Source organism: Canis lupus, chromosome 25 (assembly GCF_048164855.1).
Source record: "Canis lupus baileyi chromosome 25, mCanLup2.hap1, whole genome shotgun sequence".
Taxonomy (NCBI): Eukaryota; Metazoa; Chordata; class Mammalia; order Carnivora; family Canidae; genus Canis; species Canis lupus.
In genome coordinates this window covers 9,308,730-9,326,650 of record NC_132862.1, presented here as the reverse complement: position 1 = coordinate 9,326,650, position 17,921 = coordinate 9,308,730, and the positions used below count along the sequence as shown (strand labels likewise).

The window sequence follows — 17,921 nt, the reverse complement described above, 5'->3', positions numbered from 1 at the left end:
ACATTGCAAACTAGGTGAGGGAGCTTGGTCTTGGTCTTAGCTTGGGGAAAAATCACAGAAAGATTTTAATGGGAAGAATGGCATGACTAGATTTGAATGGCCTGGAGTAGGAGTTGGAAGGAAGCTAGAAGGAATGAAAAGAGATCTGGAATATGCATGGTTGTGGGGCTGGACAGAGGGGCACAGATTGAAGACATGTTTAGGGGAATGTATAGACAAGCCTTGGCAGTTGGTTCCATATGATAAGAGCAGGGAGCAAAAAGGCAAGGGGACTCCCATGTTTGCTGAATTCAATGTCCTATTTTGCCATTTACTGAAAGAAGGAAATGCTGGTAAAGACTAGAGGTGAAAGAAGAGCTCATCTGAATCTGAGATGTGAGATGTCTGTGAGACAGCCATATCAAGATGTGCATTTTCTGATTTTAAAAGAAATGTGATTTAGAGTTGATTATTTGGAAAAAGAAGAACAAGGATGAAAAAGCAAACATCATCTTTAAAAAAAAAAAGATTTTATTTATTTATTCATGAGAGACACACACAGAGAGAGAGGCAGAGACATAGGCAGAGGGAGAAGCAGGCTCCATGCAGGGAGCCCGACGTGGGACTCGCCCTGAGCCAAAGGCAGATGCTCAACCACTGAGCCACCCAGGTGTTCTGCAACCATCATTTTTAACCCCATTACCCAGAGACCCCTACAGTTCATTTGTTTGTATAGCCTTGTCTCTAAACCTGTACACACCTACACACACACACACTATTAGGCTATTAACATACTGCTATGTAATCTCTTTTTCTCTTTAACAGTGAACCCTGGGCATTTTTTATAGATCATCATTTTTTCCCTATAATATCAATTTCAATGGCTGCAAAGGATTTCATTATATATATAAATCTGCTAAAATTGATTTAACCAATTCCTTACTAAAATATACAAATATATTAGAAGACTTTTCAGACAGTGAAACTACTTTATATGGTACTATAATGGTAGGTATACATCATTACACATTTGTCAAAACCCATAGGATGTACAACACAAAGAGTGAATTCTAATATAAGCTACAGACTGTAGGTGATAATGATGCGTTAATGCAGGTCCTTCAGTTGTACAAATGTACCACTCTGGTGTGAAATGTTGATAGTGGGGAGGCCGTGCATATGTGAAGGTAGCCGGGGGGTGGCATATGGGAAGTCTCTGTATCTTCTGCTCAATTTTGCTGTGAACCTGAAACTGCTCTAAAAAATGAAGTCATATTTTGATGAGCACCTTTCTATATAAAATTGTTTGCACATTTCTGACTATTTCCTTAAAATAAATTCCAGTAAGTGGCATTGCCTAGTAAAAGGGTACATTCATTTAACAACGTGTTTGTGTTACCAAATTGCCCTCTAGAAAGTTTTTCGTAACTTATACTCCTATTAAGAGAGTACGCTTGAGTTGATTTTTGATCCCTGACTCAACACTGCCCATATTGTGTTTCACTCTACAACTCCATTTACCCCATCATCAAAACAGTGCTGTAAAAACATTATTGGATGTTTCTGTCAACAACATTCCTGTTTTCTTAACCACAATATTGTACCAAGTCATTCTGTCTTTTGATTACAGCTAGCTGCATCTCTGAGAAAATGTATGCCATGCTAATTTGCCTTTATTTAAAATTTCAAAGAAATTCCCACATGGATCCCAGATGTTGAGCATTTAATACAAGAAGGTGTTTCCTCATTATACAAATATGGTATGTGTCCAAAATATTGGCATTGTTTAGTTTATGAATCACTTAAAATAACGACATCACAAGAAAACAATGGTTCACGTGTGAGTCATAAATTAAACAATGCCAATTTTTTGATGTGCACCACATTCGTATAATAAGGAAGGAAACACCTTCTTGGATTAAATGCTCAACATCTGGAATCCATGTGAGGGCTTTAAAAAATTAGGGCCACATTTTCTTAAATTATAGTGTGGAAAGAAATACAAAATGGAGGCAATATTTGTAAAATTTCCCTGCCCCAAACACTCTTGCAAGTAGCGCATCACTTAATTGATACAAAACCTTAAGTCAAAGCAATTTAAGTCAAATTCTGTTACAGGGATGCCTAAGTTTTTTGTTTTTGTTTTTCTAGATCTTTTGTTGTAATACTGTAGAATACAGGTGTAGTGGGTTGAAGAGTGGTTCCACAAAAGATGTGTCCATGTCCTAACTCCTGGAACCTATAAATGTGACCTCATTTGTAAAAGGGCCTTTGCAGATACAATTAAGTTAAGGATGTTGAGATAGAATTATCTTGGACTTGGAGTCAGCTCTAAAACCAGTGACAGGGGTCATTATAAGAGAAAGGCAGAGGAAAATTTCTGACACAGACACAAAGGAGAGAAGACCATATGAGTCAGAGATAGAGGTTGGAGTCCTACATCCCAACCCAAAGAACTCCTAGAGCCACTAGAAGCAGGAGACGGTAGCTTACTAAAATCTTCCGAGGGACCATGACTTTGCTGACATCTTGATTTGGGATTTTGGGCCTCCACAACGGTGAGAGAATAGCTTTCTGCTGTCTTAAGTCCTATGGTTTGTGGTAATCTATTATGGCTGCCCTAGGAAACTCCAATGGAAACTCATAGTCATAGGGTTAGCTACACATTGTGAATTAATTATAATACTTTAGTTTATCCAAATTTTATGTGCACTTTAGTTTATTCAAAGTTTTGTCTTTTGATTAGCATCAAACACTTGGTGATTCTACTTTGGGTTTTTTTTTAAGATTTTATTTATTTATTCATTCATGAGACACACACAGAGAGAGAGAGAGAGAGAGAGAGAAGAGAGAGAGAGAGAGAGGCAGGGACACAGGCAGAGGGAGAAGCAGGCTCCATGCAGGGAGCCCGACACGGGACTTGATCCCAGGTCTCTAGGATCATGCCCTGGCTGAAGGCGGCGCTAAATCACTGAGCCACCTGGGCTGCCCTCTACTTTGGGTTTAAATAACACCAAAGGTTCCTTTTAACCTCAGAATGTTCTGATCCCAAAGGCTCTCCTCGTAATTTCTGTTATTCAAGCAACTTTGAGAGAATGTCCATAGAGTTGTGGGAACTGGGGAACTCTGGACGAACTAAGCAAAGCAGCCTTATCATCTCAGCCTTCAAAATGATGGGTGCCAGATACCCAACAGTTTGCCTGACTTCTGCCCACACTGTGGGCAGTGAAACATACTTGAAAAAGCTAAAATGATATATTGGTGTGCCTGTAAAGCACAATTAAAGAGAGGTACAACATTGCCCTACATTAGTATGTTGGCTGCTAGCAATGTATTGAGATCCAAGCGCGTATACTCCCTGAGACTTTGGATGGAGTATGCTTTGATAAAGTATGAGTGACTTTTTTGGAAGAGGTTCTTCACTTGGTACAGGAGCCCCATGATCATTCTTTCCACAACCTGCCAAGCCCCAGCCCATCCCTTCGTCAACCTCAAGAAGTGCAGGAGTTAATAATTGGAAATTATATATCCATCATAAATAGTTTCAACATTTATTTAATGGCATGGGGAAATGTTCTCTGTAAAAAGCTGAGTTTAAAAAATGAGGATAAACTGGATACATATTATGATCCAAATTTGTTTAGTCGCATACACCTTTATATGTACATACATTCAAAGTGAAAATCTTTCACAGAAGAGCTAAATTGGCTATCTCCCAATGGTGGACTTATACATGAATTTTTGTTAGCTGTATTTTCAAGTGTGTTTCTTCATAATGAGCATGCATAATTCTTACAACCAAATATAACAATGTAATGGAACCCAATTAATAGCTGGAAGGTAAGAACCATCTTTGTGGGGCTAGTATGACACTCTTAAGGTAGTTGCTTATTAGAGAGATAGTTTATAAATGATATAAATTAATTCTGCACAACTTTCCTTATATATTCAAAAATACTCATCATCCTGATTTCCCCTCACCTGTGCTATTTGCTTTTCCTTTATCGTTCCCACCCACCACATGTACAGGTTGATCTGAGACTGAGAAGGTAGAAAGATAAAAGTAGAGGGTGGGATGCACTATGAACAAAAGAATAATGAATTCTTCCCTTGGGCTCTGACTCCTCTTGGGACCAATGTGGCCTGCATGGAGTAGAGAGAGAAAACCAACAATGCCAAATAGCTTGTATTTTTCTGAATGGTGGAACACTTAATAAACTTCGCCCCACCCCGCAACTGCAAATGGAGAGATAGGGGTTTTGGAGGATGTTAGATTAGTCTTTGCTCCAAATTTACTAGATTCAGTTGGCAACAGCATGGAATACATCAAAAGATGTTTGGCCAAAAGACTCATTCTAAGTTTCTTGAGGGCAAGGAGCACTTTCTCCCTCATATTTGTTTACACAGAGCCTAGGACAGTGCCTCACACAGAGGACCCAATCAATGTTGAAATCCAGAAAGAAAAAATACTTTTGTGGATTTCCGATGACTACAGAGTCAGTGTCTAACAAGCTTGTGAACACAATGGAATGAGCTGTATTAAAGACAAACAGAGCTTGAAGAATTCACTGGTTATCAGGGAATAGGTCATGGAACACACTGGGTAGGGTGTAGCTTTAAAAAAACTGCATCAGAATGTAGAATGAAGGGGCCAGAAAGGACATGGATGGCATGAACGAGGATACTTACTTATGACTTTATATTTGAAAAGAGAAAAACATGTATAATGAATGATTCTCACAAGGTGGAGTGGGGGGCGTGGCTGATGAAGAGAATGTATGAAGTACATGCCCAAATCTGAGCACATACCCCAAACTGGATGGAAGGTATGGCATGTTCTCATGTATGGATTTTTAAGGTTTGTGAACCATTGGACTAAGCACTTGGTTTCCCCCATTCAGCCCACTTCACCACTAAGAAAATAGAATTGCCTTTTCAATATCAATAGTCATGGCCTTCATTGTGTCCAGATCCAGTGATCATTCCTAACCTGTTATGTAATTCCAACCTTTTATATTTAGCTTTATAAAATAATAATCTTTGTAAAAGCTAGACGATGGTGCTAAACCAGTTTTTCTTCCCATTTGCCTAATCTGCATGTGACCATGTCTCCTAAAAATTTTAAAATCCTTTCACCTCTAGGCTTCTCTAGTTCTGGTGCTTGTCTGGAAAGCAGGTAACAAATATACTAATATGTGACCACTTGGAGAAAAGCAATCTGCATCTAGAGAACAGAGGAAAATGAGTTTTTTAGGTGGAGGGAGGTGGAGGAGGTGGAGAGCACAAATTAAGAGAGAAGGGAGACCCTTGTCAATCAGAATATCAAACTCAGGAGTTCTCTCAAGTAATTCAGGTAAGTGAAGGCAAGGTGAAGGCACAACAGGCATACGTATGTGCACCAAGTGTATGGGTTTATGTGGGTCTCCTAAGGATCCCTAATAACCTCATCTAGAGCTTACTTTTCCTAAGCTTTAATGCATTCCAAAGTAGAAACCAATTAAAAGATTTGTATATTTGAACATCAGGCCAACCTTACAGAGAGAAGCCTCTGCTGAACTCAGATGTTGGGGTAAAACCCTGGGGGAAGATCATTTAAGCAACAATTAGCCCACATCTAAAACCTAGTTTATCAGGTGGCCATGAAGCAGGATGCTCTCATTTGATCTTCAAGTTATTCTCAAGAAACATTAAGCATAGATAAGCACTTCAAAATTTTTAGCTGTGAGTGATAAAAAAAAAAAAATAGTTTCATTTCATTTAAACACTCCTCTGGGACTATTCTCTATAGAGGCTTCATAGTTGAAGGCTTTTGCAATTCTTTTACTTTCCCTAAACTTCAAAGTTAATAGAGAAGAGAGCACTAGAAAGAAAACTATTCCCCAAGTAAGAGATCATAAAATGCAATATGCTTCTGAATTTCTTTAATAAATCTTACTGCAATCCCCAAAATGTATGTCTTACAATCATTCCATAGCTGGTGAATACACTGTACAGTGGTATGCACTCTGTATGGTTGGCATATAAGACTTGAAACTTGATGGCCAGGGTCCAAAACCCTAATGACCTTGGGCCATCACCCTAAGCACACTGCCTTAGTCCCTTGTCTGGGTAAGAGGACTCCTGACAGTAACAGAGGGGATCCTACCTCCTAGGGCTACCGTCATGAGGACTGTCATGAATTAATTCACCCTAAAGGCTTAGCACAGTCTCTAGCACATAGAAAGGACCCGATAAATGTAGGTTAGGTTAACATTATACAAAGAAAAGAAACAATACTATAAATCATTTTAAGACAGGTTTAAAATTTTAAGTTGTCAGCAGATCCCTGCTCCTCCTTCCCACAGAGAAACTGAGACCAGTTTCTTCTGAGAGAACTTTCAAGTAAAACATCTCGTGATAAAGACACTGGCTAGCATACCTCAATTCAAATCACATTCAGACAAAATAATGTCCTGATGCTACCTAAAACTGTTGTCCTCTGAGATACCATCTCTAAACCCTAGAGCCCTGAAGTCTATAACTAGGAATGTAAGCAAATTAGAAGCCACTCTCTTTATGCAGCTTTCTCACTAACAAAATTCCACATCATGAACTTCTAATAATGTTTCTTGTCCACAGATTAATAATAACCTAGTTCAAAACCACATCATTTCCTTTTTCTGCCTCATTTCCTTCAAAGTGAAACATAATTTTTTCTTGGACCTGGAATAAAAATTTCTAGATTAACTAAGCAAATCGTTACCAGAAATGCAATACTATAATACTACTATTTCAGGATACTCAAAGCACACAAAACATCTGTGTGGTGCTTGTTAATATATAAAAATAACCTAATATATAGCGCGTATACCACCTAAGTGGAAAATTGAGTCTATAACTAGAAGTGCAAACAGAAATCCACTATAGATTCCATCAGTATTGTGTTTTGAAGTCCAGTTGGGAACATTTTAGGAACTGTGACACTTCTTTAAGTCTTGGCCGGAGGTCACAAACTGCTTGGCACGGATGTTTCATTTGCCCAACACAGTATTTTTTAAATTATTACCTCGAATATTTTTAGGTGGGCCATGCCCTCTATTTACTGACAGGCCCTTAGAGGCATTTTATTTTGCAAACCTTGATTAAGGCCCATCCTTACAGAGAAGAGATCAAAAGATAATCATTAGCTAAATGGGTACCTCCCTCAGTGTGTCCTGATGAAGTCCAGAGACTTGGGAAATTAAGAGTTCTAAGAGTTTCATTCCAAAATTCTTCTAGTTCTCTTGTTGGATTACTCTTAAGTATATATTTTCAGTGTATTTAACAGTGGCTCATTCGATTAGGATAGCTGAGCTGAGCTGAGTTGTTAAAGTTCATTTCTAGCTGGATACTGGAAGAAACCAGAAAATAGGGAATTTTTAAAAACACGTACATTTTTCTAAAAAAATTAATAACAGTTGGTCAATAGTTGGTTTTTCCTCATATAAAAGGAAATGAACTTGCTCGATGCCATATGTAAGGAGGAAGTAGTTCCTACTAATGTATTTCAATGAATATTTATATATATACACACACAGAGACACACACATCACATATATACACATACACTCAGAGCAGGGACTGAGCCACCTATAACTCTCATTCTTTTCAGTTCCTTCATACTTTCTGGGAGATTCTATCCCACTTACAAATTAAGCCTGAGTCTGGGAGCCAAACAAGAGAGCACTGGAGAGGGTTTCCTAAAGCATTAGTTCATGCATCACTCCAAAGGCATTACGTTTTAGGCACTGATGAGGCACGAGCTAGCTGGCTTTAGAGTCCAAATGTTATTAGTTAAGCGTCCTTTTAAATTAACATAGAGGAAGGCTTCCATTCAGACAGCCCCAGTAAGTACACCCTTGTCTCCAGCTTCTTCAGAACACAAATACAAGGCACCCTGCAGTGACTTCGCTTCTGGGGGCGCTGCCCCTGAACTCTCCTGGATGAGTCTTTCTGAAGATTCTGGTGAATTCTCCCTCCATCTTGGACTTGAGTGCTGCTGGGAGACTTCCCAGAGTGAAGGACACGGAGAAGAGAACCCCAGAGCGGACCGTGAGAGGGGATCCTCTTGAAGGCCTACTTCCTGGACACACCTGTTGGAAAGCACTTCCTTCTCTTTGGAATTGCGCCATTTCATTCTTCGGTTCTGAAACCAAATCTTCACCTGTTGACAAAATAATTGGACAAGATGATCACTTAGCCCACATTACTCCACTTCAGCACCGTAAACTAGAATCTCTCCTCAAATGCCTTCTATGAAATACCTTATTGCGAGAGCCAGCCCAGCAAAGTCCCAATGGCTTTTCACTGGGCTCCTTCCAGACTATCTGAGCCATTACTTTAGTACAACATCCCCAGACTCATGAAACAAAACGACTGTGATAAATTGGTTATGTCCTGCAAGTCTGACATCTTTCAAAACTGATTTAATGCTCGACAGTTTAGAACATCATTTAGTCCATGTTAAATTATTTAAACAAAAGAAATGTTATCGTCTAGTAATAGTGTTTACTTTGTGCCAGGTGTCGGGCCATGCATGCTGTGTGGATTACATAATTTGTTCGTCACAACTGCAAGACGTTCTCATTGCACGTGTATGAAAACGGAGGTTCAGAGCAATAAATCAGTTCAAGGTCACACAACCTAGTAAGATGGAAGCGCTTAGAATAGAATCCATGACTGTCCCACTCCAGTGCCCAGGCTCTTACAACATTCAGATTTCATTAGGAACTTCTGGGAAACTAAATTAAGAATCCATTTGATAACACTTTGATAAATTCCAGGCTTCAAACAGTTTCCAAGTTTGATTACTCCTACGATTTGTCAAACTTGAAGAATGAGGCTCAATAAATAAAGATCAATCATAATTAAGCCAAAAGCACTTAGGAGGGTGGTTTCTAATTTGAGCCATACTTCGCCCCACCCCACCAATGCCTGTCTTTATTACTAACTCCCCCTTTATCTACTGTATAGTCAACTATTCCTGATCAGAAACCTCACAACTGGTTTCCTGAGATCTTAAAAGCCAATCACATCATTTTCCTAAGCATTACACTGCATCTTTACATGAATGATTTAGTGGATTTCTATTTTTAAAACAAAAAAAACCTACAAAGTTTTTACCTAAAAAAATAATAATAATAATTAAAGTGATACCAACCAAGTGTTTCTCCCTATGAAGGAAAAAATTCTGAGATGATTCTTCCAGATTGGCAAAACAATTTCTTCATTCTTTTAACTTGACTGGCAATTTCAAAATGGCTGCAAAGAACCTGACCCAGGCAAGTTGAGTCCAAAAGACTACCATCTCAGTTGCAATCCTGTGGTTAAGGCTTTTCATAAGAAAATAGCACTAATGTGTACATACCAGAACATTTGGTTCTATTCATGAACTCATTTACTATTTGCAGTGGGCATTTACTCCTAGAAAGGCTGCCAAGTATTTCTAGTGGGTTTTCACTAAGACATTTATTTGTGCCCACTGGTGATTCTTTCTGTTGTCATCACATTCATTATTTTCTTCTTTCCTTAGCTTTTCTATAGGTGTAGTATTTTTTCTGAGTGATAGCTCAATGAAAAAGATCATTAAGGAAGTTTCTTCACAATCAACAGTATTGGAACAAATGTACGTATTTGGGGAAAACCATAAATTAAAATTTCTACCTCTCAACAAATACAAAAACAAATTCCAAATGGATTAAAGAGCTAACCACAAAAACAAAACTATAAAAGTTCTAGAAAATACTATAAGAGTTTTCCATTATAGTTTTGGAGAGATGAATGCTTTTTTTAAGCATTGACACAAAACACTAAGGCCACAAAAGAAAAAATAGAGCTGAAAACATAAAAATGAGAAATTTCCGTGTAAAGACACCACAAACATAAGAAAAAGCCACAAACTACTGAAAAGAATTAAAAGAAAAGAAAAGAATTAAAAGCAGAGATTTGAAAAGGTATTTGTGCATCCGTGTTCATAGCATTATTCACAATAGCCAAAAAGTAAAAGCAACCAAAGTGTCGGCTGATGGGTGAATGCATAAATAAAATGCGGTATATACAAACAATGGAATATTATTCAGCATTAAAAAGTTAGGAAATTCTGACACCTGCTATAATATGGATGAACCTTGAAGACACTATGCTAAATGAAAGAAACCAATCACATAAAGACAAATACAAATGATTCCATTCATTTGTCAATTGTAGGGACAGGAAGTGGTGGTTGCCATAGGCTGGGGAGAGGGAAGAATGGGGAGCCACTATTCAATGGATACAGAGTTTCAGTTCTACAAGATAAAGGAAGTTCTGGAGATGGATGGTAGCCATGGTTGCTCAGCAGTGTGAATGTACTTCCCGTCACTAAATTGTACCCTTAAAAAAGGTTAAAATGGCGTATTTTATGTTATACGTATTTTACCACAATAAAAAAAAAAAAACCCTCAAACTTGAAGAGTTTGCAATGGTTGTAACAGAAAAATGTTACTAACCATAATATTCCAAATATTTTGATAACAGCTAAAATAATTGCTACAAGAAATATGAATAATAGCCAAAAGGTGGGAGCAATCTGAACACCCATCATCAGAATGGGTAAACTGTGGTATCCCGTATAACGGAATACTACACGGCAAGGAGTACAGAAAAGCTACTGCTACATGCAACCACATGAATGAATCTCACAAACATAATGGTAAGGCAAAGAAGCCAGATATACCAAAGAATCTGTACTACTGATTCTATTTATATATAGTAGAAAAATAGGCAAAACTAATCTATGCTGTTAGAAGTCAGGCTAGTGGGTAGTCTTGGAAGTAGGTGGCAGTAACCTGGAGGGAATAGGCAGGGGCTACTCCCTGGTCAGAAGGCTCTACTGCTTGAGCTGTGTGTTGGTTACACAGGTGGTTTAGACTCTCCTTCAGAAAGTCAAGATACATGTAGAATAGATCCCGTTTTTATTTGAAAACGTATATACACAATTGTGGGTCTCAGTTCTGGGTCCCTGTTATATAATAGGAAAAATCAAACCAACCACCATAGGGTCATTGTGAGGATAAATGACATGGAATATAAGGACACATGGCAGTCACGGTGCAAGTGTTCCTGCTACTATATACTTGTCAGATACAACACGCATATACATCTATTTTAAAGATAATACAGGGTAGACATCAAATAAATGCAAACAGGAGCCATTTGTAAGGGACAGGATTAACTAAGGAGTTGGACTGGAAGGGGAGACGAGTTTTCATTTTTAACTTGACCAATTTCCTCTTTGTTTGAGTTTACCATAGTAAATACCATGCGTTAATTGTGTAATTAGATGTATATGCAAATAAGAAAATGTGAAATTACTTCTAAGATGTTCACCAAATTCAGTAGCATAAAAAGCTGTCATTCCTCAAGGCACTTGAATTTTAAAAACAATACAATCAACTATGTAAAACTATGCACCTGTGAATACGAACAGGCAGCTAACACACAAAATAGGAAAATAGTATGTTTTCTTGGAATGGCCAGATTATGCTCATCCCCTCCTAGATATTCTCTGACGTGCTAGCTGAGTTCTCTTTCCAATGTGCTATCAGAGATGTTCACATCAGGGGGGGCACCTGGGTGACTTAGTGGTTGAGCATCTGCCTTTGGCTCAGGTTGTGATCCCAGGGTTCTGGGATCGAGTCTCCCATCAGGTTCCCCACAGGGAGCCTGCTTCTCCCTCTGCCTATGTCTCTGCCTCTCTCTCTTTGTCTCTCATGAATGAATAGATGAATAAAATCTTTTTTTAAAAAAAAGGAAAAAAAAGAAGATGTCCACACTGTCTCAGAGCATTGTCAGATCACACATAGCCAATTTTCCTCTTTTAACACCTCCTTCAGGTTCTGACTCAACAAGAGGCCCCCTGCAACCTCCCAACATTTTCTGCACATTTTCTCCCCTCCAACTCTGGAAGTTTTTTTTTGTTTTTTTTTTTTAAATCCATACCAGTGAGATTCAGGCCAATCCTACTGAGCCCCTGTGCAGCCTTAGTGAGGTCCAACAATATCTCTAGGGATGAGACCATTTCCTCACTAGACTCCCCAGGGACAGAAGGACCAGTCATGGATGTTAACATAAAACTCCACAGAGATACATAACTTTGAGGATCACTGACCTCGCTCTTTTATTTGGCAGCATATCTAACCCACCAGGTGACGTCTCCTATGTCATTATCTTATGTTATGATCTAACCATTCATGAGTTTGTTTTGTTTTCTCAGTTGCTCCTATAAATTCCTGGGTGCCAAGAGCGTATCTTAATCAGTACTTAATCAACACCCTCTCTCACTGCCTCCATAGCCCTGCATCTTGCACACAACAGACCAATAAGATATAACTACTGATTTATCTCATATATGCAAAATCGCTCTATGACATAGATAGAATTCCTATATTTGTCTCTGTTTAAGTGAGAAACTGAGGTGCGGATCAGTCAATTAAGGTTAGGGACTCATTAGTACTACACAATGAGGAAAGCACAGACTGGCTGATTTAGGCCAATTATCCTCTATCACACTAGGTACTGCTTTCTACAGCTAGAAAAAGTTGGGGCGGGGGGGGGGTGAGAACAGATCATTTCCCTAGGGAAAGGAAGCAAGGTTAAGGAGAGTTTCATCCAAAAATAACTAGTTTAATAAAATCCAAAGTTAGAAACCAGGTCATCTGTATTGAGGGAAGAACAGTACAGCATAGTAGTTTACACAGAGCCTCTGCTAGCCCTTCAATGCCTTTATGCGAACTCAAAATACCCAAGTGGATGTTGCCTTGCACCAGGAAAGCAGTTTGGCAAGCAAAGTACCAGCTACATTTCAGTTGCTGCCATGCCTCTTAGACAAGTGCCCTTGTGCAGTGCATAACCTGCACAACTATACATGATAGCACCAGGTTAGGTGAAACACAAACTTCAGAGTCACCCCCCAGGCCGCCTGGGGTGAGAGCACAGCTCCAAGGCAGCTTCACTACATGATATCAGACTCATGCTTAATTCTCTACACTTTCTCAACCGGAAAGTGAAGATGATTATAGTGCTTGTTTCATGTGATTATAAAACGATTAATAGTAAAATACCAGTACCTTAATGTGTAAGAAAAGTTTGTAAGTGTTGCAAATACGAAACTACTTTACTCTACTTGACATAAGTCCAGAGTGCAGAGTAGTGAGATCTATTTAGGGGTATTTATGAGTCATGCATTTATGATTGGATTTTGGATTGGAAATGAAGAAAAAGACAGGAAAATTGGTTCCTGCTCTTGTAGAATATTATGTATTCTACTTCTCTGAAACCAGAGCAACCAATTAATGATGTAAATGCCACATCCTTAGTGTTTCTCTTCATTTGGGAAGAATTAATCATGCAAAAGCCTAGACCTCTCAGAGAAGGGACCTCTTTCCAAACAGGAATTGTGACATATATTTCTACCCACTAAACAACCGTGAAAATCATTTCAGTAACACTTTAGGGTCCAGCACCATACCTAGTACAACAGATATTTGCCAAACGCATGGATTTCATTGTATTCCTTCAGAAATCAGGAGCAGTGAACATCTTCCTGCTTATTAGTACCTGTGATTCCTTTAGTCCCAAGCTGATGGCAAGTTTCTTTCGGTCTGTTTTGCTGATGTATTTCTGCTTCTGAAACATTTTCTCCAGAGCCTTTCTCTGATCCTCAGAAAAAACAGCTCTTCTCAAAATACCCCTCCGAGCTTTGGAGTTAGAGTCCTGTGTCAGGAGAGGCAGCACACTCTCTTCTCCTAGAGGGGAAGACAGGTAATAAGCCCAGTTAGTTTCAGTGATGAAAAGTCAGTCTGAAAAAAAAAAAAAAAGAAAAAAAAAAAGAAAAGTCAGTCTGTCTTTCCCAGGACAGTATCCTCCTCCTCTGTACCATCGCCAAATCATCTCATCTCTGAACTCTGCACACTTAGAGCAGTGCTTCTTCCAGGGTTTTGATCATAGATTCCATTGAGAATCCGATAAATACTCTTTGCCCCCCAATGTGAAAAAAAGCGCATATATGCTCGGCCTCCCAATTTGGGTGCCATGTTAGAAAGGCCCTGGTCCCAGGTTACAAAAGCTCAAATTCAGAACAAATAGTAGGTTTAACTACTCCATGTTTAATGGTTTAAACACTCCATTTTTTCTCTAATTCATTTATTTACTCATTCATCTTTTCTCTCAACAAAGTTTTGAACTCTTACCCTATTCCAGGCACTCTGCTCAATGCTACACATTGAGAAACAAGACAAATATGTTTTATTATATGCATTACCCATAAGATTTAGTGGAAGACACTTATTGAACTAGCATCACAAGTGTAAGGATGTATTCCAAAGGAGACTGTGTGCACAAAACAAGGATCTGATCTTAATCAGGGATTTTCAGGGAAAGCTTGCAGGAGGAGTTAGAGATGTTCAACCTGAGAAGGGAGGTTTGGAAGATCCTCAAACACTACCACTCCCCAATCCAGTTCATCAACTCCTACTTTTTCTGCCTTTTGTGGCTAGCACAACTAGTTCCCACCCTCTGAGAGTTTCACTCATCATTCACCATTCATTCATATATCCATTCATTCATTTATCCAATTCATTCATTCATCCAACCAGCCACTCACCCATGCATTCATGCATCCATTCGTTCAGCTTCCCAGTTGTGGTGGGAAGAATTATGGCCTTCCCAGAGATGCCTATGTGGATATGTTCCCCAGAACCTAGAAATATTTTATATTATATGACAAGGGGGAATTAAGGTTGCAAATGGAATTACAGTTGCTAACTAGCTGACCCTGAGATTAGAAGAGAATCCTGGGGTACCCCAAGTGGACTCAATGTAATCACAAGGGTCATTATGAGTGGAAAAGGGAGGAAGAAAGGAAATCACAGGAAAGAGAGGTTTACTCCCTCTGATGCTACACTTCTTGCTTTGAAGATGGAGGAAGGGGCCACAAAGAAGTACAGGCAACCACTAGAAACTAGAAAAGGCAAGAAACAAAGTCTTCCCTAGAGCCTCCAGAGGGAACTCAGCCCTTCTTCTAATACCTTGATTTTAATCCAATGAGACCCAATTCAGGCTTCTGACCCCCATAACTGTAAGACAATAAGCTTGCATTAAGACAGTAGGTTGTGGAAATTTGTTACAGCAGCAAGAGGACACTTACACCTGATATTAGGCTAACTGGACTTATTTGAGGAAACCAGACCAGGAGCACATGGTTCCTGCCCTCAACGAGCTCACATTCTCATGGGAGGACTGACACGAATATCACATTAGAATTATAGGCAACAGGGAAGCAGAGACTCTAGTTTATGGCTGTAGCTGATATGCATTTTGGTGCTTAATAATTATTTCTAAATAAAAAAGCAAATTAATGTCTTAAGTACTGAAATAGAATGATCTATGAAATGCTCTGGCATCACAAAAGAGGACTAATTGGTTCAGATAAAACAAGTTGAGCGGGGATCCCTGGGTAGCTCAGCGGTTTAGTGCCTGCCTTCAGCTCAGGGCATGATCCTGGAGACCCAGGATCGAGTCCCACGTCGGGTTCCCTGCAGGGAGCCTGCTTCTCCCTCTGCCTGTGTCTCTGCCTCTCTCTCTCTCTCTCTGTGTCTTTCATGAATAAATAAATAAAATTAAAAAAAAAAAAAACAAGTTGAGCCAAGTCTAAAAGGCCAATTCAGTTCAAGAGAGAGAACCAAGGCCAATCTAGGCAGAGTAACTAGCATGTCTAGAAGCACTAAGGCTTACTATAAATACAGAGAACAAACTGATGGGTGTCCAAGGTTAGGGGGGTGAAGAATGGGGCAAAATGGGTGAAGGGAAGTGTGAAATAGAGACTTCCAGTTGTGGAGTGAATTATGGGAATAAAAGACACAGCACAAAGAATGTAGTCAAATATATTTAAGAGTGATATATCAAAACAGATGGCGGCCCCACTTGTGGTGGGCACAGCATAATGTATAAACCTATTGAGTCACTATGTAACACACTTGAAACTAGTGCAACCTTGAATGTCAACGATACTCACATTTTTTTTTGACATAGTGAGAACTTTTTATTCAGATTTATGGAGGGAAACAACTCTTTTTCTGAAAATTCAAACTTTGTTCTTACAAGTGTTAGAAAATTCCTGCTTGCATCCAAAACAGCACAGCTGTCAGTAGGATATGTTGTTGATTAATTGTACTAAAATAGTTTCTTTTGGATGTTCCGAAAATTCCTCAATTCAAGAAAACTGAAATCATCATTTACCATTACTTCTCACTTCAATACACACTGGCATGCAAACACATGCAGAAAAAGGCATTGCAATTCACCCACTTGTCCAGATTAGAAATTTAGGAGATATTCTCAACTTTTAACTTCTTTCTATATTCAACAGATCTTGTTCATATAGTGCTTTTAAAATTGTTACTAATGTATAATCTCTCAAATCTGCTTCTTCTTTACCCTTTCTGTATCATTGTCAGACATTCATTATCTCCAACCTAAATCACTGTCATAGTCACCTATCTACATTAAAAAAAAGCCCCAAGGCATGAAGGAAAACTAAGCAGTCTGCAAGGCTGGGAAGGGCATGAAGCAGACGGGGCAAGCTGGCAACCATATCATCCAGCCTACATATGGGCTTTGTTTGGTCTTAGAATTCTGATGTAGTTGTTCACATTTAATAATCAGTTGATTTCATGTAAAGTCCAGGTTTCTGACATCTCTTCAAAGGTAACCCACACGAGGTTCACCTTCCCAGAAAGCAAAGAGCTACCAGAGTGGGTAGCAGGTATCCCCTTTTGATGAAATGTGTAACCCCCAGTTTGCCACAGCCTCACTTAGCTTGCTTTTTACCTGCCGGGTTCCTGAAGATATTTGGATCTTTGATACAAAGATGATAGGGAGGAGTTGAGACAGATCATAGAGGACTACAAGAGTTTGGGACATTATCCAATAGTAGTGAAGATCAATAGGAGATGTTCAATCAGGGTGTGACATGATAATAATAATAAACACACATGTTTAATAATAATAATAAATAATAAATAAATAAATAATAAACACACTTTGTACCATTATGCTTACTCTGTGTTAAGCCACTGACACGCATTAATTCGTGTAATCCTTCCCAACCTATGCCGCGAATATTATACTATTATTGTCTCCAAATTACCGATGAATAAAAAGAAGATTAGATAGCTTAAGAAACTTTGTCCAAGGGCGCATGACTAGGGTTCCAAACTCAGGACAACTAATTTCAAAACAAATGCTCTAACACTACTCTGTATATTCTAACACAATCTGATTTGTATTTTAGGGGAAAAAAGTGTCAACAAATAAATAAAACTTGTCAAATCTACTTCTACAATATGATTGCTTCCTTTCCTACTTGTCTAAAAGATTGCAGATTATCTCCCAGTGAGTCTATCAGGCCTGGTTATATATCATTCTGGTTCATCCTCACATTTCTAGAAGGACTGGCCTCTCTCTTTCCTTCCAGCTCTGTAACATTTGCATCTCTTCAGAAATACCAGAGCTCATGAGATGTAATCAAGCCTAATTCCTTACAAAGGTCTACTCTTACTGCTCTTTCCATTCAGCGTATGAGATGTTGGTTAATTCTCCATCTACAGCATCATCTTCTATTTGCCTGTCACATGCTAAGGCCATACCTTGAAGTCAGGTTTTGATAACTGGATTCACTATTTCTTTATCAAAGATTTAAGTAGTTTTATGAAATACTGGTCGATAACAAAAAATATTCTAAATATCTCAATATGCTCTTTTTCTGAATGCTCTTCTTCTCTGAACTTTTCTTGGTTCAGAGACTATGGAATTGGCCCTCCCACATTATTTCAAAGACTCATCTGTTGGGATGATCTCTCTCCAGGGAGCCTCAGGACAATATGTAA

The 17,921-nt window shown here is 38.8% G+C and overlaps 1 protein-coding gene across 1 annotated transcript in view; it reads right to left on the bottom strand.

The window, feature by feature from the left end:
• Positions 1–492: 492 nt before the first annotated feature.
• The window catches only part of DBX2 (developing brain homeobox 2), a 40,083-nt gene continuing 22,654 nt past the window's right edge, over positions 493–17,921 (bottom strand). The window contains exons 3-4 of the mRNA XM_072798245.1: positions 13,594–13,781; positions 493–8,161 (exon numbers count right to left, since the gene is read on the bottom strand). Of these exons, the coding sequence (XP_072654346.1) occupies positions 7,832–8,161; positions 13,594–13,781 (518 nt within the window). The 3' untranslated portion in view covers positions 493–7,831. The remainder of the gene's footprint in view (positions 8,162–13,593; positions 13,782–17,921) is intronic.